General features: G+C 58.3%; 3 protein-coding genes across 5 annotated transcripts in view; 1 reads left to right on the top strand and 2 right to left on the bottom strand.

The window, feature by feature from the left end:
* The window catches only part of MYLK2 (myosin light chain kinase 2), a 25,428-nt gene extending 17,415 nt beyond the window's left edge, over positions 1-8,013 (top strand). For 2 of the 3 annotated variants that reach the window (XM_014550700.1, XM_014550699.1), the window contains exons 5-13: positions 56-161; positions 689-782; positions 3,069-3,178; positions 3,256-3,397; positions 4,862-4,932; positions 5,045-5,173; positions 5,736-5,888; positions 6,035-6,167; positions 7,067-8,013. In XM_014550700.1, coding sequence (XP_014406186.1) covers positions 56-161; positions 689-782; positions 3,069-3,178; positions 3,256-3,397; positions 4,862-4,932; positions 5,045-5,173; positions 5,736-5,888; positions 6,035-6,167; positions 7,067-7,147 — 1,019 coding nt within the window. In that variant the 3' untranslated portion in view covers positions 7,148-8,013. Of the gene's footprint in view, positions 1-55; positions 162-688; positions 783-3,068; positions 3,179-3,255; positions 3,398-4,861; positions 4,933-5,044; positions 5,174-5,527; positions 5,554-5,735; positions 5,889-6,034; positions 6,168-7,066 lie in introns of those variants that run through there. The other variant, XM_014550701.1, reaches the window with a different exon arrangement.
* A 9,496-nt stretch (positions 8,014-17,509) lies between these two features.
* Positions 17,510-19,350, bottom strand: FOXS1 (forkhead box S1). Its single transcript, XM_005879835.2, has one exon. It carries the CDS (start codon positions 18,740-18,742, stop codon positions 17,747-17,749), a length of 996 nt encoding a protein of 331 aa, XP_005879897.1. The 5' UTR covers positions 18,743-19,350; the 3' UTR covers positions 17,510-17,746.
* A 2,207-nt stretch (positions 19,351-21,557) lies between these two features.
* The window catches only part of LOC102258865 (interferon regulatory factor 4-like), an 8,659-nt gene continuing 7,581 nt past the window's right edge, over positions 21,558-22,635 (bottom strand). The window contains exons 7-8 of the mRNA XM_014550648.1: positions 21,895-21,993; positions 21,558-21,656 (exon numbers count right to left, since the gene is read on the bottom strand). Coding sequence (XP_014406134.1) covers positions 21,558-21,656; positions 21,895-21,993 — 198 coding nt within the window. The remainder of the gene's footprint in view (positions 21,657-21,894; positions 21,994-22,635) is intronic.

The raw sequence follows: 22,635 nt of genomic DNA, 5'->3' as shown, positions 1-22,635 counted from the left end.
GCTGGATCCCCAGCAGCCCCTGGCACTGACTGTGATGGCTCTGCTCTGCCTCCAGACGATTGCCCGCCACCCCCGGCCCCCTTCCCCCACCGCATCGTGGAGCTGAGGACCGGGAATGTCAACAGTCAATTCAGCATGAACTCCAAGGAGACACTGGGCGGGTAAGAGCTGGGCCCCTGGGCCCCTGAAGAGCATCGAAGCCCCGGAGGCTTTGCATCTTCCCTGAGCAAGGCCCTGCCACACCCCACTGGACATGACCCAGCGAACACATCGCTTCTGGTGGTTGCACCTGTCATGTGCAAGCTGTCACGTGGCTGATGCCTAGTCATGTCACTGTCACTCACACAGACACATCGTCGGCCATTCAGTATTTCCTATAGGAGCGACAGTAGTTTCCTGTCGGTCTCAGGTGACTCCTGCTTTGTAAAAAGCCCTGAAGGTTTCCTCCGCTGGGGCCCAGAGCTCCAGGTTGTCACCTCAGGGACCACTCTGCGGATCAGCCCGCCCTTCCTGTGCCCGCGGTTTGTGTGGTTCAGCCATTGTCCCTGAAGTAGAGCTTCAGGAGGGAGTGAGGGCTGGCTGGGACGAGGGCCCCACCTCACGGTGGGGATCCAGATGGGCACAGAGCACAGGCCCCCTCGGCCCTTGGCCCTGAAACCCCGTCACTCCCAGCCTCGTCTCTCTCCAGCGGCAAGTTTGGAGCGGTCTGTACCTGCACAGAGAAAGCCACCGGCCTCAAGTTGGCAGCCAAGGTCATCAAGAAACAGACACCCAAAGACAAGGTAGTGGGGGTGGGGGCTTGGTTATGTGAGAGGCGGGATCTTTGGAGTGTGGGGCCTCGCACCGCCCTCTACCCATGTGTCTGTCCAGATGGACAGATAGACAGCCCTCCCACTGGGGCCTGATGACCCTAAACGGAAACCAGACACCTCAGTTAGTGAACGTGTCCCGGGACTGCCCATTCTAGGCACCGGATATTCATGCCCTCTGTGTTGTTCACTTCAACAAGCCCTGGTAAGTGCAGGCTCTGGGCCAGGCCTGTGCTGGGCACTGGGCGTCTGGAAGTGAAGTGAATGTGGTCCCTGCCCTCAGGCAGCACCAAAGTGAACAGGCCTGGTCTAGAGTTCTGCCTCCAGCACCCAGCCCAGGCCTGGCTCAGAGGAGGCCGAGAGCAGGGCTTGCTGAGGAAGGAAGGAAGGAAGGAAGGAAGGAAGGAAGGAAGGAAGGAAGGAAGGAAGGAAAGAAAGAAGGAAGGAAGGAAGGAAGGAAGAAAGGAAGAAAGGGAGGGAGGGAGGGAGGAAGGGAGGGAGGAAGGAAAGAAGGGGAAACAAGTGAGGAAGGAACAAGGAAGGAAGGAATGCAGGCAGAGGCTCACATGGAGCGAGGGAGTCGGTGTGAGGAGGTGATGACAACCTAGCCACCTGGTGTAGTGAGAGCTGTAACCGGGAAAGCTAGGGCAGGGCGGCAGTGAGAAGAGGGCAGAGGAGGCTCCTGTTTCAGCCTGTGGGTCAGGGAGCCTTCCTGGGCTGCTGTCCTGAAGACTATGAAGAAGGAGGGACTGTGGGAAGAGAGGGCTGAGAGCTGGAAATAGAGGGAACTGCTGGGACCCTTGAGCTGAGGCAGAGGGAGCTGAGAAGTGAGCCATGGGCATTCCAGGCAGAGACCACAGCACGTGCAGAGGCCTGGAGCCCAGGAGGAGCATGAGGAGCTGCTCCGAGTGCCCTGAACTCCCGTCATAGCTCTAAGCACATGTGGGAGGCATGTATTTTCTATGTGACTCTGTCTTTCTCTGCCTCTTCCACTTGACAGGGCCTGGATCCATGTTATTGACGGCTGGGTCCCCAGGCCTCTATCATGGGCCTGGCTCAGTGTAGATGCTCAATCCATGTGTGCTGCATACATTCACTGGAGGCAGCTATGGATTAATTAATTCCCAAGCAATTTTTGGTGTGCCATTCAATGTGCAAAGGAAATGGCAGTGAACTCAAAGAGTCCCTGCCCTTATGGGTTGACATGCTAGAGAAGAGAAACAGACAACTAAAAAGCAAAATGCAACAGAAAGCCTGGTGCCAGGAACTGAGAAGTGCTAGGAAGAAAAACAAAGGCAGGTAAGAAACAGGGAGTGCGGAGCTGTGAGGGGGTGTGCAGAGAGAGGGGGGCGAGGTTAGGCCTCTCTGAGGAATGTGTGTAAGGTGAGACATGAATGGAGGAGTGGAATGAGAGAGATGAAGTGATTCAGGTAGTGATACGATGTCCTGGGGGGGAAGTTCAGGGAGAGGCCTGATTTGTGGCATTTGCCAATTTCCGTGGTGTAAATATTTCTACCATAACTGACTTCAAACTACCAATGTGACAACTGGCTTGCAAACTTTCTCAAAGTGACAAATAATGGTGGCTTAGGCTAGGAAGGCAGTGGTGGAGGAGGTGAGAAGTCATTGGATTTGTAATCTAGTTTGAAGGTAGAGTCAGAAGATCTACTAACGGATTGGATATGGGGTGTGAGGAAGCAAGATTAAGAGAAGAATCTGAGATTGCTCCTAACTTGTAGTCCTGCACACCTGGGTGAAGAGCGATGTCCTATTGCTAATGGACAAGCTCAAATGTGGGGAAGGGGTGCTGTCAAGGATTTAATTTTGGACTTGACAGAGTTGAGATGCCTCTAGACATCCAAGGGAAATGGCAGCTGGGCAGTTGGAGAAATGGGTATGTTGAATTCAAGGTGGAGATATGTATTTGGAGATTGATCACATTCGGGTGGAGTTATCTAGTCATGGGGCGTGAGGAGAATGCCCAGGGAGAGAGTGTAGGGAGGGGAGTGATGAGCGGGGAGGTCTGGGCCCTTGGGTTCCCAGTATTCTGCCAGGAGGAGAGGAAGAACTGCAAAGGAATGGTGTCCCAGCAGGAAGGACCGGGGGTGGTGAGGACACAGGCTTGGGGGTGGGCAAGGAGGCCAGTGAGGAGGAGGCCGGGCAGTGGTCCAGGCCAGGTTCCCGTCAGGGTGCAGGTCTGGAGGGTGGAGGGCAGGGAGTGATGACACTTGGATGGTCCCCGACTTCCCTGGTCCCCAGGAAATGGTGATGCTTGAGATCGAGGTTATGAACCAGCTCAACCACCGCAATCTGATCCAGCTCTACGCAGCCATCGAGACCCCACATGACATCATCCTGTTCTTGGAGTAGTGAGTGCCAGCAGTGGGGGAGGGGCGGGGGGTGCCGCGGGCCCAGAAGCAGCCTGTAGAGGGGTCTGTGCACGCAGCATCGAGGGCGGCGAGCTCTTCGAGAGGATCGTGGACGAGGACTACCAGCTGACCGAGGTGGACACCATGGTGTTTGTCAGGCAGATCTGCGACGGGATCCTCTTCATGCATGAGATGCAGGTTCTGCACCTGGACCTCAAGGTACTGGGGCTGGGCCTCCTGGGAGGGGTCGGTAGCAGCATCTGACCACTTGAAATCAGCATTGCAACCAGCCACCCCCCATCCTCCCACCCCTTCTTCTCTCCCTCCCACCTGTAGACTCAAAAAGGGTTTACTGAGCACTTACTAAATTCCAGAAATAAAGAATGAGGCAGAAAACAAAGCGAAAGACTTGGTCCTAGCTCTTAGGAGCTTCTAGCATCTAATACTAGATACTTTTGCAGCCCTGTGATCCCCAAGCGCAGTGCCTCCCACAAAGAACTTACTAATAAGTGTTGCAAAAGCACTTACTTCTGTGCTGGGCCCTGTAAGACACTGCAGGTGTTTGTTTATTTAGTCAACACATACTTGTTGAGGGCCGACTCCATGCCAGACAGCGATCCAGCAGGTGGAGATCCAGGGGTGAACAAAATAGACAACATTCCAGGAGGGGAGTCAGAAACACAGATCAGTCAGTATAGCGTCAGCGCAGCAACACACACACAGTAGGCGCTAACAAAAAATGCTTAATGGGAGACTATTGATGTCCCTCTTCCGACCTTGCTCAGTCCTTGTAGATAGCAGGTTAGGGGAGATGATAGATTTTATGATCAACTGGTCGTGTCCTTGTGTTATATGAAGACCCAGAGTGGGGAGGGACTAGGCTTGAAGTAACTTCACTCACATAGGATTCTGGGAGCTATGGCTGAGCACCGATGGGTGTCTTTGTTTGATACTGAGGGTGGGGAGCAAAGGGGCCGAGAGAGGACCGAAAGCACGCTGCGCGCCCGGCCCCTACCCTGTAGCGTGCACTGTGGGTCTTTGCTGGCTGGCGGCAGGCAGAATGGTATCAAAGGACCGCACACTTGTTGGGTGACTGTAGCCAAGTCACTTCTGTGTCTGAGCCTCAGTTTTCTCAGCTGTGAAATGGGGACGGAAAGTGACAGTCTCTGCCTCAGAGCTGCTGGGAGGATTGAGGAGCTGGGCCGGACGTTTGTAGGTGTTCTCGTCATCCCTAACTGGGAGACAAGAGTAGCCCCCCTAGAGCATGCCAGGGGCAGCGCGAAGCCCTCCACACCAAGAGGCTTCTTCTGAGGGCCCTGAGCTAGTGTTTTCTTTCTCTGGTCCCTGGAGCTCCACGTCCCTGGCGGTGGCCCTGCACTGGCCTCTCACCAGGGCACAGAACCACTCCATCCTCAGAACTGCTAGAACCTGTTCTTTCATGGCCTGAGATGAGGGGAAGTGCCGTCTGCACCCACCCGGAAGCCTGGTGCTGCGAGGCCTCCTCCCAATCCCTCTCAGGCTCAGGTCCCACGTCTGAGCTGGAGCAGGCGGGTCTGGGGTCTTGGATGGGCTGCTAACTCCAGCAGCCTGGGCCTCTGGCTGGACCTGGGACTCGGGTGGACTTGAACGGGGAGGGAGGGTGAGCCGGGTCAGAGGCCAATCCGGGCCACCCCTTCTCCTCAGCCAGAGAACATCCTGTGTGTCAACAACACCGGCCATTTGGTGAAGATCATTGACTTCGGCCTGGCACGGAGGTACCACCTGGGGGGGAGGCCAGGGCCAGCCTCTGAGGAGGGCAGAGGGCAAGGGAGAGGTCCAGGGTGCCTGGCAGTGGGCTGTGCTCTGAGCATTTGGTCTCACCCCCAGGTATAACCCCAACGAGAAGATGAAGGTGAATTTTGGGACCCCAGAGTTCCTGTCTCCTGAGGTGGTGAATTACGACCAAATCTCCGACAAGACAGACATGTGGAGTATGGGGGTCATCACCTACATGCTGTGAGCCCCAAGGGAGCATGGTGTTCCTGGGGTTGGGGCGCCTGTGTGGGCAGCTGAGGCCAAGACTGGCCTTGGGGTCCTGGTGAGGTGGTCTCACCTCACTCATTCACTCAGTCAGGCTTTTGCTGGGTGTTGGGAGTGTTAGGGAGAACCAGGAAAGGGGAACTTTGCACCCATTTTACAAATGGAGAAACCAAGGCCCTAAAGGCGTAGCATCCCAGTCCAGGGCTCTGGACCGCAGATCTCTGATGACCCTGGGTGGGGGCACAGGGGTGGTGGACATTTTTGTGCACTCACCATTCCTCTTCTTTACTGTAACCCTGGGAAGCTGGGATGATTATGCCCATTTTACAGATGAGAAGAGTGAGGCTCAGAGAGGGGAAGTGACTTGCCCAAGGTCACCCAGCCAGATTCAAACTCAGGTCTGTCCCCCGTGAGAGGCTGGGGGTCTTTTCAGCATCTGGTGCTGCCTCCTAGGATCTATCCCCATCCCCCAAACCCTCCAAGGTGACTTAGCATCTCTAAGCTCACCTCGCTGCCCTCCACCATCCCCTCCCTCCAGGCTGAGCGGCCTCTCCCCCTTCCTGGGCGATGATGACACAGAGACCCTAAACAATGTCCTAGCTGCCAACTGGTACTTTGACGAGGAGACCTTCGAGGCTGTGTCAGATGAGGCCAAAGACTTTGTCTCCCACCTCATCGTCAAGGACCAGGGGTGAGGCTCACCACAGGACACGAACCCCGCTGTGCGAGCCCAGTGCATGCGTGTGCAGGCTGGGTGGGAACTGGTTGGAAGGCCGGCTGGGCTCCAGTGGCCGTGGGCACGCCACCCACCCTCTCCACGCCGCCCCCTCCCCACAGGGCCCGCATGAGCGCTGCCCAGTGCCTCGCCCACCCCTGGCTCAACAACCTGGCAGAGAAAGCCAAGCGCTGTAATCGACGCCTCAAGTCCCAGATCTTGCTTAAGAAATACCTCATGAAGAGACGCTGGAAGGTACCACTGGGCTGGGGGTGGGTGAAGGGAGGGGCTGCAAGGCGGGAAGAGCTCCTGGCACCAGGTTCGGGGCCCCACCAGCCCTGCCTTGGCAGGTTCCGCCCACCAGGCCTGGCCCTGCCTGGAAAACAGGGCTGGCTTTTCTCGTTGTCCTGGGCTGGCTCCTGACCTTCCACCCACCCCCTCCACCCTGAGGAGGGCGTCCATCTGGGGCTCAGGGTCAGGACAAGGTCTCTGACCTCATCACAGGCTTCCTTCCTTCATTTTTCAAGTATTTATTGAGCTTCTACTACCTCTAGGCATTGGGGATACACAGTGAGTAAGACACAAGGATTTCAGTCTTTGTGGACTTACTGGTGGTGGTGGTGGGGTGTTGGGAGATAGGAAAAGGGTTAAGGAAGGGCTCTGGAAAGAACTCAGGGGAGGAGAGGTCGCACTTCTGAATAGGTGCTCAGGGAGGACTCACGGAGAGGGAGAATGTGACCAAAGACCTGAAGGGGGTGAGGGGTGAGAGTGTCCCAGGCAGAGGGAACAGCCAATGCAAAGCCCTGAGGTAGAAGCATGGTTGGCGAGTGTGCGAAGCAGGCAGGAAACCAGGACTGATGAAGAGTCAAAGGGGTGGGGGAGTGAGCGCAGAGAGGACCGGGAGGCAGGGTGTGGAGGGGCTCATTGGCCACGGTGAGGGGTTTATCTTTTACTTGGAGCACCTTGACAGAGCGCTAGTCTGGCTGACAAATGTGTGGAAGGAAGGAATCCTGGAGGATGCAGTCATGGCGCCTCCTGTGGCCATTTTGAGCACTGCACCCTCCCTGGCATCTGGCCCTCCTGCAATAAAGGGGACTTTAGGAGACACTCAGCTGCCCCGATGCTGACTGGGACCCCTCTCCACCCTCCCCCAGAAAAACTTCATTGCTGTCAGCGCTGCCAATCGCTTCAAGAAGATCAGCAGCTCAGGGGCACTGATGGCTCTGGGGGTCTGAGCCCCAGAAGCGGCGGAGGCCTGGATGCAGCTCCACGGTGGCCGGGGCTGAGGCCTCACAGCCCAGAAGGCCAGGGCAGATGGCCAGACCCCAGGGTGGGCTGGGCAGGACAAGGCTGCGCCAGGCCGGGAGGCTCGGGGCTCCCCACGCCCCCACACAGTGACCGCTGCCCCGATGAGAGCTGCCTCGGATGTGGCCGGAATCCATCCTGCTCACGCCTCCCCAGACAGGCTCCGGCCCATCGGCCACCGCCCAGATGCCACAGGCCCGTGGTTCCTTCCCTGGCTCCCCCTTTGGAACTGTGGCCTGGTGACCCCTGCTTGGCCCCACCCGGGCATCCCTGGCCTGAGCTTGCTCTCGGCTGAAGTGGGAGGGCTGGGGTCCCAGCGTGTGGGGCTCCTGCGGTTGTGGATGGGAGGCTCTTGGTGGGGCAGGAAGGCAACCAAGTCCATCCCTGAGGCCAGCTGCCGGGAGACAGAGCCGGCTTTGTGAAAGAGGATCTTCACGCCACGCCTGCCTCCCTACACCCGACAGATAAGGCCCAGCACACACCATCTGGCCAGCTCCAGCTCCCACCCACCTTCCTTGCCGACCACCAACACACAGGAACTCTGAGTGAGAGAGAGGATGCCCAGCCCAGGCCTGACGGAGGGGGCAGGGAGGGGCTGGGGGACACCGAAGACCACCCCCGAACTTGCCTGAGGGCCTCGCTGGCTCAACCCAGACACTGTGGGCCCCCATCCCTGCCACGTGGGCCTCAGATGATGGAGTCAGCAGGCCCCGGAGGATGGAGTGTAAAGGCCGTGGGCAGCCCCCAACCTGCTCTCAGCTTGTGCCTTGTAAATAAATGTACAGGTTGGATGTGGCCTCCTTCTCTCTGCATTCATTCAGATGAAGTCACAGGCGACCCCCATTCATTGAGAACGGCTGCATGCCAGCCCGTTAGCGCCGTGTTGGCTCCCAGTGTAACCGTCGCCGGTGCAGCCTCAGGAGCCACACTGCCCAGTGCATGATCTGGGCCAGTGGCTTCCCTACGTTGTGCCTCAGTTTCCTCATCTGTGAGAGGGAGGTCACAGCACCAGCTCACACTTACTGGGTGATTACTGTGTGCCAGGCTCTATCCAAGCACGTGTATGTATATTAACTCATTTACTCTTCTCAGAAAGGTTAGGTGGTAGAGATTCTTACTATTCCTATTACTGAGGGGGACACTGAGACTCATAGAGGGGAGGAAACTTGAAGAATACTCAACAAGTCAGATGCTTGGGCTTGAAATGAACTCTCTGTCTCCCAGCTCAGGGTTCTGCTCTGCGCCCACCCTGCTTCTCACCAGAGCAAGGCGTCAGCAGAGAGCAAAGCCTTCACTGGGCCTGCAGGGAGGGGGGTCTCCCAGGAGGCCTCGGGCGAGAGCTGTTCTCTGCTGGACCACAACCTGCCTCACCACAGGCCTGCAGTGCAGAGGAGGGGGCCCGTCTGCTGGGGGTGGGGTGGCAGGAGAGCTTAACCCTAAAAGGGTGCAGCCTTTCTGGTTGTGAGGACATTGGTCAGAAGTGGGACTGACCTAAGGAGGGCAGCTGGTCCACCTGCTGGAGGCAGAGCTCTGGGCCCCAGCAGGAATGGCGGTGACAGCAGTTCCCATACTTGGCGCATCTTCCGGGTGCCGGACCTGGCCCAGCTCTGTGCTCATGATCGCATCCACCGCTCACGGTGACGCTGCATGGCGGGCGTTGTGTTGTGTCTGTTTCTCAGAAGGGAAAGCCAAGCCTCATGGAGGATAAGCCAGTTGCTCAGGGTCCTATAGCTGGTCAGTGGCAGAGCCAGGATTTGTACCCAGTCTAGGCCCAGAGCCCATGCGCTTAACTGCTGCACTGCCTGCCTCCTGAGAAGCTTGGCCTTGCCCACAGACCGAGACCACGACAGTTCATCCCCTCCCTCCCCTGCCTCTGTGATGAACACTGGTCCCCTGCCTCTGGGCCTTGGCCAAGCCCACAGTGACCACCCCATGGGTGAGGCCAGGGTCCTCACCACCACCCCTGCCCTCTTCCAGCAGTGGATGCAGAGTCCTGCTGCAGCAGGTGCCGCACGGAGTGGGTGACTCTGGGGTCTGAGCCTGGTGGGTGGTTAGTCAGGGCTCGGAGGGGCTGGGAGCCTCGCTTGGGCTCTTGGTGGGAGATGAGTTTAAGGGCAAGGCCCCCATGGCTGAGGATCCCTGCTGTCTGCCCACCTGCCACCTGCCAGCTGGGCCGGGCCTGTGGTTTCCTCTGAGTTCTCAGCCTCGCTGGCCCCCACCCAGGCCGAGCTCTGGCCACACAGCGTGATGATGAGGGATGAGTCACTGCTGTGGGTTGGCGGGGAGGAGGAATGAGGTCCAGTGACAGCAGAGATGTAGGGCCTGGGTCCAGCTGTGGAAACCGAGGCCAAAACGAGGAAGGCTCCTCAGCAGAGACAGCAACAGCTAGACCTAGAACCCAGGACCCCTGGCTCCCAGCACAAGCCTCACTCTCCTCCTTCCTAATATGAAACCCTCAGCTCTGCTCTCCTCTGCCATTCCTAGGGCCACGGTGACAATCAAGATAGGGGACTGGTGCTCGTTCACTGTATTTCACAGGTTCAGAGAGGGAAAGTGACTGGATCAAGGTCACATAGCAAGTTAATAGATCCTGGGCAAGAAGCCCACCCAGACGCATGGAACAGGCTGATCTCTGCCTCCGTCCCCATCCCTTCCCGGAAGGACATCTTAGAAAGCTCTTTTTCATTCATTAGGTACCTCCTTTGGGCCTCCCCTGGTGCCTGGAGGTAGCAATATGGATAGGGAAATGGGGATTCAGAGAGATTTTGCTCCTTCCAGGCCACAGAGCACACCCAGGAAAACGCTGGGGTGGCAGCCCCTAAAATGGGACCGAGTCTCTGCCTCTCTGCAGGCCTGGCCCCGGCACTGTCACTGGAGCCCCCATCCCCAGCAGCCTCGGGGGAGGTGGGAGCAGCGTTTTCCCCTGAGGAGCCACTTTATGGAGGGAATGAACCCTCAGCTGGTCTGGGCCTACCAGCTGGAGCCAGGCCAGGGCCAAAGCTTTGGGTCTGCAAGTCCCGAGTGCTAGGCTATGACTGTCCCCTGCCCCTTCCTTGGGGTGCCCTGCCCACCATGGTGCCTGGTGTGTGGGCGCCTCCTGCATGGCGCCCAGCATAAGGCTGATGCTGTGACCTTCCCTGCAAGGTGCTCTGTGCCTCATGGGGCCAGAACCACCAGCTTCCTCTGCCCCGTGCCCTGGCCCCCTCTGTGGGCTCGGAAGGGTTAACAGCCTCAATGGGACCGCGCCTCCTGGCTGGTCCCAGCCCAGAGAGCTCTTCCTCAAAGACTATTTCCTGCCTCTGGGCCTTGGCCAAGCCCACAGTGACCACCCCATGGGTCTGAGGCTGCATCTGGTTTGGATTACACCAAGGCTGGTGACGCTGCCTTTTCCTGTCTGTGTCCACTGGCCTCAAATTCCACTGGCCACCTTGGCCCCAACAGGGTAGCGGTGGGAAAAGATTCAGCCGGTGGCAGGGCTGCCTCGAGGGTGTGAAGCAGCCAGGGCTGTCCTGAGGGAGGTGCCCACCTGGACCACGCTCCCACGCACGCAGCTGCCCACCGCCTGTTCCTTCCTTCACTCTAACGGGCGTTCTTTACTGAGCACCAGGCACCGCACCAAGCGATTCCACGTATGAGCTCATTTCATCCCCACACTACGAGTGGGCATTTTCACGACCAGCTTTGCACAGATGAGGAAACTGAGGCACAGGGAGTTGATGGACAAGTCCATGGGTTCCCAGCCAGTACATAGTGGAGTCAGGATGCAAAGCCGGCAGACAGACTTCCGACACATCCAGTCACCTCACGGCTAATTGCTGAGTCCCTGCCCCGGGCCTGGCCTCAGTCTAGAGCCTGGCGATAAATTAGTCATGGTCCCCGCGCTTGGGGAGTTCACAGCCGCTGGGACCCCAGTGGGTAGGAGGCTGGGGATGACAGCGGAGCGGGAAGGATGTGGAAGAAGGCACTAACCCCTATTTTCTCCCCAGTGAAAGTGACAGCCAAGCCGAGGGCAAAAGGGAGCAGGGTTTTTCCAGATCCAGGGAAGAGAGCGTTCCAGGCAGAGGGGGTCACATGTGCAAAGACTTGGAGCTGAGAGCAAGCTTGTCTGGGAGCGTTTCAGTAAGGCTCTTGCATCTGATGAAGCAGGAGATAAGTCTGGAGGAGTTGGCAGCCTCCAATGCCAGCCTGGATCGGGGCAATAGGGAGCCATGGAAGGGTTTTAGGCAAAGAAGGGGCATGGTCAGATCTGTGGTTCCGAAGGGCCTCTGCAGCCAGGGAGGTCAGCGAGTGGGAGAGAGATTGGAGACAGGGAGACCAGAGAGAGGCTGAGCCATGTCTGCCTGAGGGGCTGTGAGAATGTGGGAACAGGAGGCGGGAGACACGGATCTCATACACTTCTCGGGAGACAGGCTGGCGGCAGAGACTGGGTGCCGGTCAGACAGACGGGGTTCCAATCTATTTATTTGCCTTCTCTGAGCCTCAGAGTCCCATCTGTGAAACGGGGTAATAATGGCACCTGCCTCCCAGAGCCAGTAGAAAAGTGACATGAGATGTGGAGAGCGGCATAGGCTGCTGACCTCATCCTCGTCCCACAACTGCTTCTCCAGCTCCTGTTACGTTCCAGACGCTGTTCTAGGTTCTGGGGACCAGCCGCCCATTGACAAAAATCTCCGGCCTCGTGAAACTTGGTTCTAGCAGGAGAAGTCTGAAGGGCAGGAATGAATTTAGAAGGTGTTGGTGGGGTGGGTGGGGATATGGCCCTCAGAGAGGGCTTCTCTGAGGATGTGAAGGGCATGAGGACGTGAGTCCTGAGGGGTTCCTGCAAGGTTGTTCCAGGAAGAAGGAAGAGCAAGTGTGAAGGCTGTGTGGAGTAAGGGGAGGGCAAGAGGAGGGGATCCAGGTCACACGGGCCCCTGAGGACTTGGGCTTTTGCTCTGAGGAGGCCAGGGAGCCCTCTGAGATTTAATCCACGGCAAATGGATGAATGGCGGACCACCACTCCACTTGTCCACTCTGCAAACCTTTATTTGAGGGCCTGCTCTGTGCTGGTCACTGGGTTAAGGAAGTGGTTACAGTGATTAAGGCAGACCCGACCCCTGCCTCTTGAAGCTTACATTCTAAGGAGAAACACGATAAAAGTGAATACACCAGAAACGCATACTTCCACATGCAGCGGAGGAAACAGATAGGGTGCAGAGAAAGAAAATGGTCTAGGGGCGTCTACTCAGACCCAGGGGAGGGGGGCTTCTCTGAGGAGGGAGATTTAACTCGGGCTCTGGATGTGGAGGAGTCCGCCAGTGGGGAGTGAGCACTCCAGGTCGGGGGACAGCAAGTGCGAAGGCCTGGAGGTGAAAAAGACACCCACCAGGGAACCGCTGTCTTCACTTGGAGCAGGAGGATTAGACTCTCGTTTGTATCCGAGAGACAGGTGCACCCCGAGGACTGTGGTCAGGAGCAGGGGGCCCTGGCCTTTCCAGGGAACAGCAGGCAGGATTCTGGCTGACTCTGGCCTGTTTTTAGCCTGGAACTGCTTCCGTCAGCCCTACCAGCTGCCTCTTTGCATCACCAGCCAATTACCAGTAGGAACAGGGGGCCAGGCACCTCCAGACCTGCCGGGAGGGAAGTTCTGCAGCGGCGAAGAGGCAGAGAGGACTGCGCTGAGGTTACAAGACCTTCCAGGGGGGCTGGTTTACGTTCCAGCTTTATTCTCATGGACTGAATGGTGCACATATTGTGCGGGTTTCCCACATACCAATCCTGGGAATTGGAATCATTATCCCCATTTAACAGATGAAGAAACTGGAGCTCAGAAAGGTGACTCCACATGCTCGAGGTCACACAGCCAGGAGGACGAGATGCCAGGAGTTACATCCAAAGCCTTGTCTGCATCACAGTCTTTCTTCCCCTGCATCCTCCCACCTCCACAGCAGCTTGGCCTTTCCTTGGGGGTAAATCAGCTTAAGGGGACATGCCCCCAGGGCCCAAATATGTATTTATTGTACTTAACAACTATATTGCAGCTTCCATGTGCTAGACTCTATTCTAAGCACTTTGCAAATATTAGCTCATGTAATCCTCACAACAACCCCATGGGGGTAGGTACTGTTAATGTCCACATCCTATATAATAAAACCCTAATATGCAAATCGACTGAATGGTGGAATGACTGGTCACTATGATGTGCACTGACCACCAGGGGGCAGACACTCAATGCTCCCACAGGGGGGGAACGCTGCTCAGCCAGAAGCTGGGCTCATGACTGGCGAGTGCAGTGGTGGTGGCGGGAGCCTTTCCCACCTCTGTGGCAGCGCTAAGGAACAGTGAGCTGAGCAGGAAGGAGCAGCGAGAAGGTGGGTGGTAAGGAGTGAGGGGTCCCGGACTGCGAGAGGGATGTCCACCTGCCAGCTTAGGCCCGATCCTAAGCCGGCAGTAGGACATCCCCCGAGGGGTCCTGGACTGCGAAAGGGTGCAGGCCGGGCTGAGGGACACCCTCTCCCCCAGTGCATGAATTTCATGCACTGGGCCTCTAGTTTTATAGATAAACACAGAAACATACAGAAAGGGAAAGCAACTTGCCCAAGGTCACACAGCTAGGAATTGACAGCTCAGATCTGAACCCAGGCAATTGGGCTCCCAGAGCTCCTGCTCTCAGCCGCTGCACCTACTGCCTCTGGCAGCTTAGCTCTTGGGGAGATGGGAGCCCATGTGGGGAGGAGATGTTTTGGCTGAGGCCTGGATTCCTGGGTTCTGTACACTCCCAGCAGGCAGACATGCCAGGCTGGCTGCCATGGCCTCCCCCTTCCTTCTTCCTCATCACTTGGTGGCGTCTGAGCACCCGCCCTCCAAGGCAGAAGGTCTCCCCACCCCTGGCCCAGGGGCTGCCTGGGGTGTGGGAAGGAGTGTGAACTCTGGGCAATGGAATGCCAGAAACCAGGGAAGGAAACGTGGGCGGGCGGGAGAGCAGGAGGGGAGATAAGATGTGGAGGGCGGAGGAGCTGCTGAGGAAGGCCCAGCCCTGTGGGTGGGGGTGGCCGCCTTGGGGGCAGGGAGAGCAGAGACCAACGGACCAGCAGGTGAAGAACTTCCTGACAGCCCTTTGGAGCTGCCAAAGGGTGCGGGGTGCCTCTGAAGTCAGGGGCTCCCTTTTCCTGGAACCCCACGTGGTATGCACTACTTGGTGCAGAGAGGATTCAGAAATTGAGCGGGAGACGCCCTTTCAACTCTGATATTCCAAGAATCCGAGCTGCTGTGATTAAACACTCTGGAACATCCTGAAATACCACTGGTTTTACCGTTTTCGGTTTGGATTTAGCAAGGTGACTCAGGACCCTTTTTGCCCTGCCCTTCGAGGAGGAGTGGGGGCTGTGACCTCCTCCTGGTTCAGACAAGTCCGCAGTGGAAAGGGTCCTTGAAGCAGTCAGATGGGATGGCCCTTATCCCGAAACAGCTTACAGCAGCAGAGGGGAGCCATGGGTGGGTACAGAAGGCCCTGCTGTGTGGCCTTGGGAATGTCACTTCCCTTCTCTGGCGGGTCTCGTCATCTATGCTGAGGTGCACTCTCTGGTCCGCCCAGCTTGGGCGTTCTGAACCTCTGCTAAGAACTGTCTACCCCCAGGTGGGGGTGGCCAGGCAGGAGCCAGAGGGTGTCTGTTGGTCATGGAAAGAATGTGAGGGCAGAAGGCCCAGTGGGTGGGGTCCCCAGGCTGGGCAGAAAGCAGAGGGCAACTTGAGATCATGATGTCTGGGCCTCTGGGCCAGCACCTCGGGGGATGAGAGCCCCTCCAGGCCACCCCCCAGGTCACACCCTCCTCTGGGACACAGACTCAAAAAGTCAGGCTGTTTCCCTGCTTCCCCAACCCCCTGGGGCAAAGGGAATGAAATCAGGGCCAGAGAGGTGGGCACTGGTCCAGTCTTACACAGCGAGTCCAAGGCAGGCACTGAGCCCAGGGTCCTGCTGGGGACTGGGACTGAGGGGGGCCTGTCTTCACTTCTTGGCTATGTTGGGAGCCAGAGAGGGACGTGGAGAGGGGGCTCATGCCCAGAGCTGAGTCCGTGCTCCTGGGTGTGGGTGGGGGAAGGGGGGGGGGGGGGGGGGGGGGTGCAGCATTCTTCTCCCCAAGCCCCCACCCTCAGTTCAGAAGCCAAACCTCCTCAGGGGAGGGCTGGGCAGGATGCAGAGGCCGGGGCTCCCTGAGGCAGGCCAGCCTCCCCATCCTCCTACGAGCTCAGGACTCAGGCTGGGAAGGAACTGGGGTCACCAGGTCTCCAGAGGAATGCACCACAGGGAACAGTGCCTGGCTGAGGCCTCCTTCCCTGAATCTGCTTGTCCTTGTCTTGTAACTGTCTCTGTGCATCACTCACACACACACACACACACACACACACTCTGAGACATACTGACCCACACAGGCACACACCACCCACGACCCACACAAGAGCCTCCTGCCCTCTCCTCGTCCATGTCCCCACACACAGGACCTTTCTCTCCTCCCCTTTCAGCCCTGAGGCTGCCCGAATGGGACAGGCTCGACCCTCTCTCCTTCTCCCCATCGCTCCATGGGTTCCAGGCTGGGGTCCAGCAGACGTGGAAGGGAGGGCCCCCACAGCTGGCCAGGCACTCTCTCAACCCCTTCCGGCCCCAGTTCGCCCCCACCCTGCAGGACCCCTTTCCACCCTGGCCCTGGAGTCTGTGGGAACCAGACAGTTGGGGCTGTCCAGCCGGGCTCGCTTCCTCCCAAGCCCCAGGGGACCTGCTGAGGGAGGAGGGAGCAGCAGAGACTGAAGGCAGAGTGGCTGCCTGCCCAGGAAGCGCCTCTGCAGGGGCCTGGGCTGCCCGCCCGCCCGAGGAAGGGGTCTCCAGCCCCCTGGGTGTCACCTTGGGGGCTGTAAGACCCTCCAGACCACTACACCAAAGACCGGGAAGGGGGTTCCTCCGTGTCCTGGCCCTTCTCTCCCTACACCCATGATCCAGATGGGGAAACTGAGGCTCTGGAAGGAAGCCTCAGCCACTCTGACATGCGGGAGTGTGGGGACAGTGAGCTTCCACACCCTCAGGCCTTCCTCTGATGGGGGCACAATGCACCCATTTCTCCTGCTTCCCCAAGGGGGCAGCCAGAGAAGGCCAAAGGCCAGGGCTGTCACTTCTGGGCCTTACCCGGGACAGCCGCTCCCCTCCCCCCATGAGAGAAGTCACCAGGAGAGCTCAGAGAGCTGGGACCCAGGAGCCCCCCTTCTGGCAGGAAATCCAGAGGGGGGACTGGTGCCTGCCTCTGAGCCCTGAGAGGGATAAGCGATGCTCTTTTACCACTGGCATTTGAACCCTGCTGCCCTCCAGCCCCATGAACTCCGCCCCGGACACCACCAGCTCTGCTTCTCCCCGGCGTGGCACCCTGCGTCCTCTCACGCTGCAGGCCAGGCCTGGGGGGGACACAGACCCAGTTTCCATTTCCTCTCTGCCACTCTGGTGCCATCTGGAGTCGAAGCTAGGATCCCAGACTCTCCAAGCCTGCGACTCCTCCATGTCAAATGAGGATGTCACCCCATACCACACAGGATTGGCGAGAGGATAGCTGCTGGGATGGAGTAAATGTCACGAATGGTCACAGTGATCCTGACCCATCGTGGTGCCTGCCTCTGAGCCCTGAGAGGGATAAGCGATGCTCTTTTACCACTGGCATTTGAACCCTGCTGCCCTCCAGCCCCATGAACTCCGCCCCGGACACCACCAGCTCTGCTTCTCCCCGGCGTGGCACCCTGCGTCCTCTCACGCTGCAGGCCAGGCCTGGGGGGGACACAGACCCAGTTTCCATTTCCTCTCTGCCACTCTGGTGCCATCTGGAGTCGAAGCTAGGATCCCAGACTCTCCAAGCCTGCGACTCCTCCATGTCAAATGAGGATGTCACCCCATACCACACAGGATTGGCGAGAGGATAGCTGCTGGGATGGAGTAAATGTCACGAATGGTCACAGTGATCCTGACCCATCGTGATGGGGGCAGCTGAGTCACAGAGTTTGGGATTGGAGAGCCAGTCCCTCAGGCCAGGCCAGCCTCACTCCCTGCCTGCTGTCTCTCATGGTTGCCTCCCTCCTCCCTCTACCCCATTCCCTGCTCCCCCTTCCTCTGCCTGCCTGGGAAACTCCCCGAGAAAGTCCCCAGCAGGAGAAGTCCTCATGTGGAGTATTTCCACCCGGGTCTCTCACCTGCCACCCAACCCCACCCCATAGCCACCCCACACAGACCAGGCTTCCCGGCCCTCAGCCCCCAACCATCCAGCAAGCTGACCCTCATCATCACACTGGCTTTATTGGCCGAGAGCCACAGAGGACACCTCACGGGGGCTCTGCTTCCCCTCCCCCCAAGTCTGTCCGGAGGTCCTGGGGGCGGGTTGAGTGTTCACACTCCAATCTTGGCTTCCTGTCGCAGTTGTCCTTGCCTTGCCAGCCCTGGGTCCTTTGAGAGCTCCCCGATCCTACAGCCAGGCTCAGCCCGGAGGGCGGAGTGGCAGGGACTGCCCAAGGCCAGGCCGGCTTCACTCAAAGAAGAACATTCCTGGTGTCCGGTACAGGCAGGGGGTCAGCCCCAACGGGAAGCCAGAGCCGCCCTGGACAGGGAAGCTGCCTGCAGCCCAGGGCTCCTTGGGATCGGCTGTCAGGGGCAGTGGGGCCCGCAGTGAAGCTGGAGGGGTGGGAGGCGCCGGGGAGGGCGCTGCTGAGGCCAAGAGGTGGTCCAGGCCGGGGTCGGTGCCCATGCAGAAATTCAGGGCCTGCAGCCGGCACTGGTAACTGCTCCCAAGGCCCACCTCGGGGGTCAGGATGGGCGTAGGGGCCTTGCTGAAACCCTCAGCCTCCGAGAAGCTGGCAGGAAAGCCAAAGGCCGGGCACGAGGAAGACGAGGTGCCCATGGGGAGCTCCCCTGAGCCTGCAGGCTTGGGTGTGGGCAGCTCTTTGGGCTCCGCAGATGGCCGGGGCCTGACATCGGTGGTGGCCGGGCACATGCTGGCTGGCAAGGTCCCCACCAGTCCCCCAAAGGTTAGGCTTTTGGGCTCTGGCAGCTCTGGCAGGAACGGGCACTGCCTGCCCGTCGTGGTATCGGGGACTCCGGGGTCCTCCTGGCTGGTGGCTCTGAGGGGTCCTCGGCGTGCCTTGGCCGGGCCCGTGGTGCCCTCGGCACCTGCTCGCCGGGTGAAGCGTCGGCGTCGGCGCAGGAAGCTGCCGTGCTCGAACATGTCGTGACAGTCGGGGTCCAGGGTCCAGTAGCTGCCCTTGCCTGGCTTGCGGTCGTCACGGGGCACCTTGACAAAGCACTCGTTGAGTGACAGGTTGTGGCGAATGCTGTTCTGCCAGCCGGGCCGGTTGTGGCGGTAGAAGGCGAAGCGGCCCATGATGTAGCGATAGATGCCGCTGAGCGTGGCCCGCTGCCCCGGGGAGCTCTGGATGGCCATGGCGATCAGGGCTATGTAGCTGTAGGGGGGCTTAGTGGGCTCGGCTGCAGGGGCCAGGGGCCCGGGTGGGGGCTGCTGTTGCATGCTGGCTGGGCTGGCCGGGCTGGCGGCTGCCAGGACCACGGGAGCCAGGCACTGCGTCCAGGGCTGGTGTCCGGCACAGCCCGCCCAGGCTGGTTAAAAGGCCCGCTGGCCCAGCCTCCCAGCCTGGAAAGGCAAAAAGGGGTGGGCCCGCCAGGCTGCCCTCCCTTCTTCCCTTACCCCCTCCTCCAAGGCCCAAGAGGGGCGGGCAGGAGAGGCCTGGATTGGGAAGTTTTGAGCAGCTGCCAGGGGTAAGAAGTTGGGAAGGAAGGGACTGAGTGAGACCCTCAGCCCACATGTGCTGTGTGGTGGTGGCTGGGGGGGAACAGGGGGGTATGATGTGAAACAGAGGGAGACAGAGACAGAAATAAAGAGAGATAGAGGCAGAGATGTAAAGAGACAGAGATAGTGGGGGGGAAAGAGACAGAGACAGACAAAGAGAGGTAGAGATATAGCAAGAGACAGAAACACACACACAGAGAGATAGAGGCAGAGACATAAAGAGACAAAGATAAGACAGAAAATACACACACGTGCACACATACACGCACGTAGTATACAGAAAAAGAATCACTGAAATAGAGAAATAAACCTACAGAGATAGAGAGAAAAATGAGGATACAGAGAGAGACACACACAAGACACAAGAGAGGGCGGGGTAGAGAGACAGTCATCCCTGATGAGAGAGGGGAGAAGTTAGAACCTAAGTGCTGAGCTAGGGAAAAGCCACCAGGGCTTCTCCAGTCCCCCCCTCCAGTTCCCCTTTCCTCCTCTCCTCCTCCCAGGCCGTGGTCTTCTCCCTACTCCCCACAATGCAGAGCCCTTGAGGCCACACTGTTTATTCCCTAATCTCCTCTCAGTAGGGTGGATGTGGATGTGGGGTGGGGCACCTGGGATGGTGACGAGAGCCAGCCAAACCCCGTCGGCTGAGCCCTGGCGCCCTCTAGTGGTGTAGGGAGGACAGACATTTGGGCAGAGATATGCCCTCTCCCATGAGGTGTCTCAAGCAAGTCCCTGACCCTGGCTGAGCCTGTTTCCCATCTCTAAAGGGGAGCTGGTGACTCTTCATCTGTTCGAGCTGTGGTGAGGAGGCAACAGGCTCCCTTACATAGTATCCAGCACCCTCTGCGAGCCTAGCACAGAGTAGGACATGGTTGAGGGCTGTCACTCTGAACTGAGCTCCCCGCCAGCTGCAGCCTTGGGCCAGGGGTACAAAAAAAGCCCAGCACAGACACTCAGGCCTTCTGGAAGATGGGGCAGCCTCCTCCATGTTCTCTGAACCACAAGTAACCAAGTCAGAGGGCACCTACTGTGTGCCACTTTCCATGCCAGGTCCATTCACCTCCCTTCTCCACATTTACTTCTCAGACCAACCCTGCTCCAGAGGCCTTCAGAGCTGCTTTTGGATAGATGAGGGCTCTGAGGCTTAGAGAAGTGCAGTGACTTGGTTAAGGTCACACAGCTAGTGAATGAGAAGGCTAGGATTTCAACCTCGGTCCTAGGATTCTGTAACTCCTTAACATCACCTCCCCTGTGAGGGGCAGGGATAGAGAAGTCCCCGGGGCTCCACTGGAAAACAGGCTGTGAACCCCAATAGAGTAGGGACCATGCTGTTTTGCTCTATCCCAGTGTCCAGCATTGGCCTGGAACAGGTGTTCAACCAACATTTGTTGAATGAATTTAAAAAACAGTGATCTGATTGACTTCTGTCCTTTGTTGAATCATAGTCCCCCCCCCCCATAAAAGTGACTTTAAAAAATTTTTTTTATTTGTTTCAGAGAGGAAGGGAGGGGGGAGGGAGGAGGGAGGGAGAGAGAGAGAGAGAAACATCAATGATGAGAGAGAATCATTGATTGGCTGCTTCCTGCACACCCCACACTGGGGATGGAGTCCACAACCTGAGCATGTGCCTTGACCAGGAATCAAACTGTGACCTCCTGGTTCATAGGTCTACACTCAACCACTGAGCCATGCCATCCGGGCAACATGTGACTTATTAATGTATCACCGAAAGAGATTTATTATGACGCCATCTGTAAAAGCAGCCCTAACAAGTCAGAAATCAGAAAAGGGGCAGAAAACAGTGACTTACTGACAAAGCAGGGTCAGCTGCCCTCATGGTGGAGGGGCTCCCTCCCAATCTCAGGAATTTCCTACAACTTACAGTTTGTAGAGTTTGCAGGGGCTCGGGGAGGGGCTGGACTCCTCCTAGTTCCCACTTTGGCTTCTGCCTCAGGGCTCTGCTTGGGGGCCTGACTCAGTTTCTCCGAAGAAAGTGTCTCCTAGAGCTGGTGGTTTAGTGGTTAGCATCCAAAGTCCCAGGGTCAGGCCAAGTCCTCTGTTCTGGGACCCCCTCCCCTCACCCCAGACCCAGGTAGGAGGAAGAGTCTGGAAACTCAGAGCCCCTCAGAGGTAAACGCAGCTTTAAGCAAAGCTTGTCATGGATCCATCGCAGGTAAGGTCTGCTTTAGATGAACTGTTATAGGCATGTTGGGCTCTCCACAAAGAAACAAAGTCTTATTTTTTCTGCTCTAATTGCTGTTTCTGGAATCTCAAGGTCCAGTTCGGTTTCCGCCTGACACCCCGGGCCCAGCTGTGAGGCCATCCACCTACACACTGCGCTCCAGGGCTGCATCTCCGCAGCTCAGAGGTTGAAGCCCATGCTCGGTGGGGGTTGGGGGGAGGCCCAAGTCCACTGGCTCAGTTTGGGCAGAGCTGGGGTGGGCTCTGCATCCTGTGGGGGGCTGACTTTAGAAGGTGTGAGGAAGAAGTGGCTGCTCAGGGCTGGCTCAGCTGTGTCATCAAGTGAGCGATGCCATCAGGGGTGTGGGGACTGGGGCCTCGCCACCGCCACCGGGGCACTGTGGTTGCGGTGCTTCGCGTACAGGAGGAGCTCTCGGGCAAAGACTGGCTCCACCTGCAGGGGTGGGAGGTGAGGCAATGAGCCGACTTTCTCCGTTACCCACCTTCTATGATCCCGTGGGAAGTCACAGCCCTAATGATGGCCCCTTCCCCACACACATTTTACATGCAGGGTCATATCGATCGGAGGGTCATAGAGCAGGTCAGGGGCAGAGCTGGGACTAGAGGGAGCAGTGGGGGGCTGTTAGGAGGGGACTGGAGGGTGTGGGGACTGGAGTGGGGAGGTGACTCACATGGGCCATGATGAGCCGCTCCTGGGGCTGGTCTGGGGGGCCCGGGTACTCCTCGCCAAAGCACAGACGGATCTGGTACTCGGGCTCTGGACGACCATCCTGCAGGTGGGCCCGCAGTTCTACGGGCACTGAGACTGTAGGGGCTGGGCCAAGATGGGACATCCCACCTGGTGCCCACCTTGTGCTCCTATCCCATGCCCATGTCCTATGAGCCCGCATCCCCATTGTGTACACCCATGCCCTATGCCCACTTCCACATCTATGCCTACATCCGTGCCCACTTCCAGTGCTCATGCCCCATGTCTTGTGCCCCGACGCTCACTGCTCTGCCTTTATGCCCATCCATGCCCATTGCCACTCACCTAGCCTATCTTGTGCCCAGTGCCCCTGTTGCCCACCCTATGCCTAGTGCCCTGCCCTATGACAACACGCCTCTGCGTATGCCCCACACCCAATGCCCCCAGCCTGTTCCTGCCTATATCACCCAGATGTTTACATCAATACCTGTGCCCAGCTCTCCCGATGGCCATATTTGTTCCCACTCCCGGTGCTTCTGTGCCATGTCCTTTGTTTCGGTGTCCACCCCAGGCCCAGCCTCCTGAAGCCCATGGCCCTGCTCCCACACCTCGTGTGCCCACTCTCCTCTGCCCACCTCCCTTTGCCCCCCCTTGTGTCCAGCCGCCCCACCCGCTCCACCTACCAGCGAGGAAGCGGCGCGTGTCCAGCAGCTGGCAGGTGCGC

Source organism: Myotis brandtii, unplaced genomic scaffold (genome assembly GCF_000412655.1).
Source record: "Myotis brandtii unplaced genomic scaffold, ASM41265v1 scaffold61, whole genome shotgun sequence".
Lineage (NCBI taxonomy): Eukaryota > Metazoa > Chordata > Mammalia > Chiroptera > Vespertilionidae > Myotis > Myotis brandtii.
This window is presented reverse-complemented; position numbering and strand designations above follow the sequence as displayed.